General features: G+C 43.4%; 1 protein-coding gene across 3 annotated transcripts in view; it reads right to left on the bottom strand.

Annotated features, from left to right (window-relative positions):
* The window catches only part of RNF38 (ring finger protein 38), a 60,513-nt gene that overhangs the window by 45,182 nt on the left and 11,923 nt on the right, over positions 1–3,408 (bottom strand). Inside the window, exon 2 of one of the 3 annotated variants that reach the window (XM_009275877.1) lies at positions 2,548–2,788. The exons of the other annotated variants lie outside the window; for them this stretch is intronic. Within the exon in view, the coding sequence (XP_009274152.1) occupies positions 2,548–2,655 (108 nt within the window). The 5' untranslated portion in view covers positions 2,656–2,788. The remainder of the gene's footprint in view (positions 1–2,547; positions 2,789–3,408) is intronic. 3 annotated transcript variants of the gene reach the window in all.

Here is a 3,408-nt window from a genome sequence, read left to right as displayed (position 1 = left end):
AAGCTGTAAGCTGTGAGGGGGCTCCGCCAGGAGAGCTACTGGCCAAAGGGGTATTCCATACCATATGACATCATGCTCAGTATATAAACTGGGGGGACTTAGCTGGGGAGCAGTGACCACTGCTTGGGAACTGGCTGGGCATCGTTTGGTGGGTGGTGAGCAATTGCATTGTGCATCACTTGCTTTGTGTATTTTTAACATTATTATTTTGCCTTCCTTTTCTGTCCTATTAAACTGTCTTCAGCTCAACCCACGAATTCTACTTTTTTTTTGTTCCCCCCCCCCTCAATTCTCTCCCCCATCCCACTGTGCCTGTTGCCGGGGACTGGAGTAGCCACAGTGCCTGTCACCGGGGTTGATGGAGTGGGAGGAAGAGTAAAATTGCCTACCAAGATCTGAGTTAAAGGATCCATGTTTTGACATCAACAACATGTAACACAATACAGAAAATGCCATTTCAGGAGACGGTGTGTGAGACTCTCAAGGAGTTAATGTCTCAAGCATTGTGGCAAAGCAGGTTGCGGTCCGCGTGGCAACGGAGGGCCGCAGGTGAGAGGCACGGGACGCGGAGGGCGTGCCGGAGGGTGCGCAGTTCCGTGTGCTGATAGGCCCGGCAGGACGACGCACCACATATGGCCAGAGGTCATACAGAGTTCATTTGAGGAAGGGGCTCACGACCACCCAAAAGACCCTCTCGCGACCACCCCCACGGTGGCGCCTGCGCAGGAGATCAGGAGTTACGTAACTCCCCGAGGGGCGTGACTGGCGCGGCCGAGAGGCGGGGACTAGACTATAAATGGCGCCACTACAAGCCGCCACGTGCGGGTCCCAGGGGGGGGGAAACTCCCCCCCCCCCCCCCCTTTTTTTTCTTCTTTTCCTCTCTTTCCTTTTCTTCTTATAAGTGTCTCAATAGAACCCACGCCACCTGCCATTATTACGCTTTCCAAGTTCAGGTTGCTTCTACCATAAATAAAACGTTTAATCGATCGTCTGGTGTTGTTTCACCTTAATTTAGCCCAAGGGAATCACAAAACCACTACAACCCCCTGAGGTACCCGGTCTGGGTCGTAACACGGTGCTAACAGCAACTTAGCATAGAGAGAGTCCTGAACTTCTATTTTGGTATGTAAATAAAACAATATAAGTTTTAATTAAAATCACAAATTTGTAGCTACAGAAAGAGGGACAATTTCCCTACATAAGGCTGACACACATTAAACTTTGCATGTGTACCATTAAAATATGTTCATTACTATAAAGAAATCATAAGATATACTGAAATTGATACAACGATGCCAGGGCAAGAGGAAAGTGGTGAAATCAAGACATGGTGTTCAGATATAGCCGCATTTAAAAAAGATCAAGTTTTCAATTTTAAAAATAATTCTATTCTTTTAGCTGATGGGACAAGGTGTCTGAAAAGAAGTCTGGTTCAAAGTTGTCTTCATACCAAAGTCTTCTCTACGTATAGTTTGAATGTACAGTATGTATTCATTACTGACTTTTTCATTTAGGCATGTGAAACTAGCATACAGGTACATCAACAGAGACAGAGTAATTAAGACAATTATAAAACAAATGACAGTCTGTCCACTTAAAGAATTTTTCCACACATTAAACTATATATATATATGTACACAAGCATACACACACATGTATGAAACAATATAGGTAAACGGACAAGCTAGTATTTTAGCACTGAAGACACAAACTTCTGATTCAGGTAAATTAATGTTAAGCTGACCATATTTGTTGACAAAGTGTTAAAGAACATCCAAACACCGAACTGAGGCATACTGCTTGCTACCTAAGCACCTGAACTAGTATGTACAGAGACATGAACGGATTTTTGACAGAAGAATACATTTTAACCAGCAATTAACACAGATGATTTAAATCAACCCTCCCCAAACTTCGGCCCCCAAAGAGATAACATTTACACTGATATAAATGTTACTTACACTATTGTAATTGAGGTCCTTACCACAATGGGCACAAAGGCAAGCCAGCACTAGAAGTTTGTTCCTAGGAGAAGGACTACTGGCATAATACCTGAACACCTATTGTGGTAGAGCATATTCACATTTGGCTGCCTTCACTGGCTTTGCTTGTCATCACAACACTGAGCTGTGTTAGCAAAAGATGTATGTCTCTGCTCAGCACACCATACCGTTAAAAATGTCTGTGTATAATGCAGTATTACGTGTTCTCAGAAACTGAGGAAAGTCAGGATCTAATTTCTTCAGGAATGTACCACAGTTTACTCTCTACATTTTTCCAGTCTCTCCATATTGCTAGAAATTTGAAGCCTTAATCCATTTTAGAAACTACACAATGAATCCACAAAACAACCTACCTACCTAATTGGTACAACCAAACTGTCATATAAATATAGAATGTTCTTCAATATACTGCAATATACACACAATGGTATTAGTGCAAAAAAAAGTTGTCATAAAACTTAAGAGTTGTATTTAAACACAGGCCTGAAAATTCAAAGAGGGCTGAGACATTTAAGTCTAAGAATAAGGCGCTCCAGGTTCTACCTTTTTCAATTTCCTTTTTCTCTGGGGAGATCCCACAGAACGCTGGGGGAAAACACGTCCCAAATGGCACACAGTACAACTGCAACAGTTGTAGTATGTAACTGTCATGGCAGTCTTCAACACCAAAGTGTCAGGGCTCCTCTGACCCTGTATTTCAGTTCTCTGCTTCTCCCATTTCTGATACTTAATTTGTTCTTTCCTTCTTCCAGGCCATTTCCCACATAAAAGGAAATTTTCACAGCTGAAACAAATACAAAGGCTTTACTTCGTCATTCATACAGTTTAGGACAAGTAAACTCTTTGTATCACCTACAAATGGCTGAACACAATGGTAGGCCTACTGAGCATAATGTTATGGCTGGCATCTTATTAATCAATTTCTTTATAAAATGGATTGATTTACACTGCAGAACACTAAGTGTTTATACACTGCAGAACCATCCTTAACGATAGTACAAATCTAGGATTCCATTTAAGTGGCTGTTTACCTGGACTTCAGTAAAGCCTTTGACGCTGTTTCCCACAGCATTCTCCTGGAGAAACTGGCTGCTCGTGGCTTGGATGGGTGTACTCTTCACTGGGTAAAAAACTGGCTGGATGGCCAGGCCAAAGAGTGGTGGTGAATGGAGTTAAATCCAGTTGGCGGCTGGTCACAAGTGGTGTTCAGGGCTCAGTACTGGGGGCCAGTTCTGTTTAGTATCTTTGCCAATGATCTGGACGGGGGCATCGAGTGCACCCTCAGTAAGTTTGCAGATGACACCAAGCTGGGCGGGAGTGTTGATCTGCTCGAGGGTAGGAAGGCTCTGCAGAGGGATCTGGACAGGCTGGATCGATGGGCCGAGGCCAACTGTTGAGATTCAA

The sequence above is a fragment of the Aptenodytes forsteri genome, unplaced genomic scaffold (genome assembly GCF_000699145.1).
Source record: "Aptenodytes forsteri isolate BGI_AS27 unplaced genomic scaffold, ASM69914v1 Scaffold91, whole genome shotgun sequence".
NCBI classification, from domain to species: domain Eukaryota; kingdom Metazoa; phylum Chordata; class Aves; order Sphenisciformes; family Spheniscidae; genus Aptenodytes; species Aptenodytes forsteri.
Note: the sequence above shows the minus strand (reverse complement) of the source record. Positions and strands in the feature narration are given on the sequence as shown.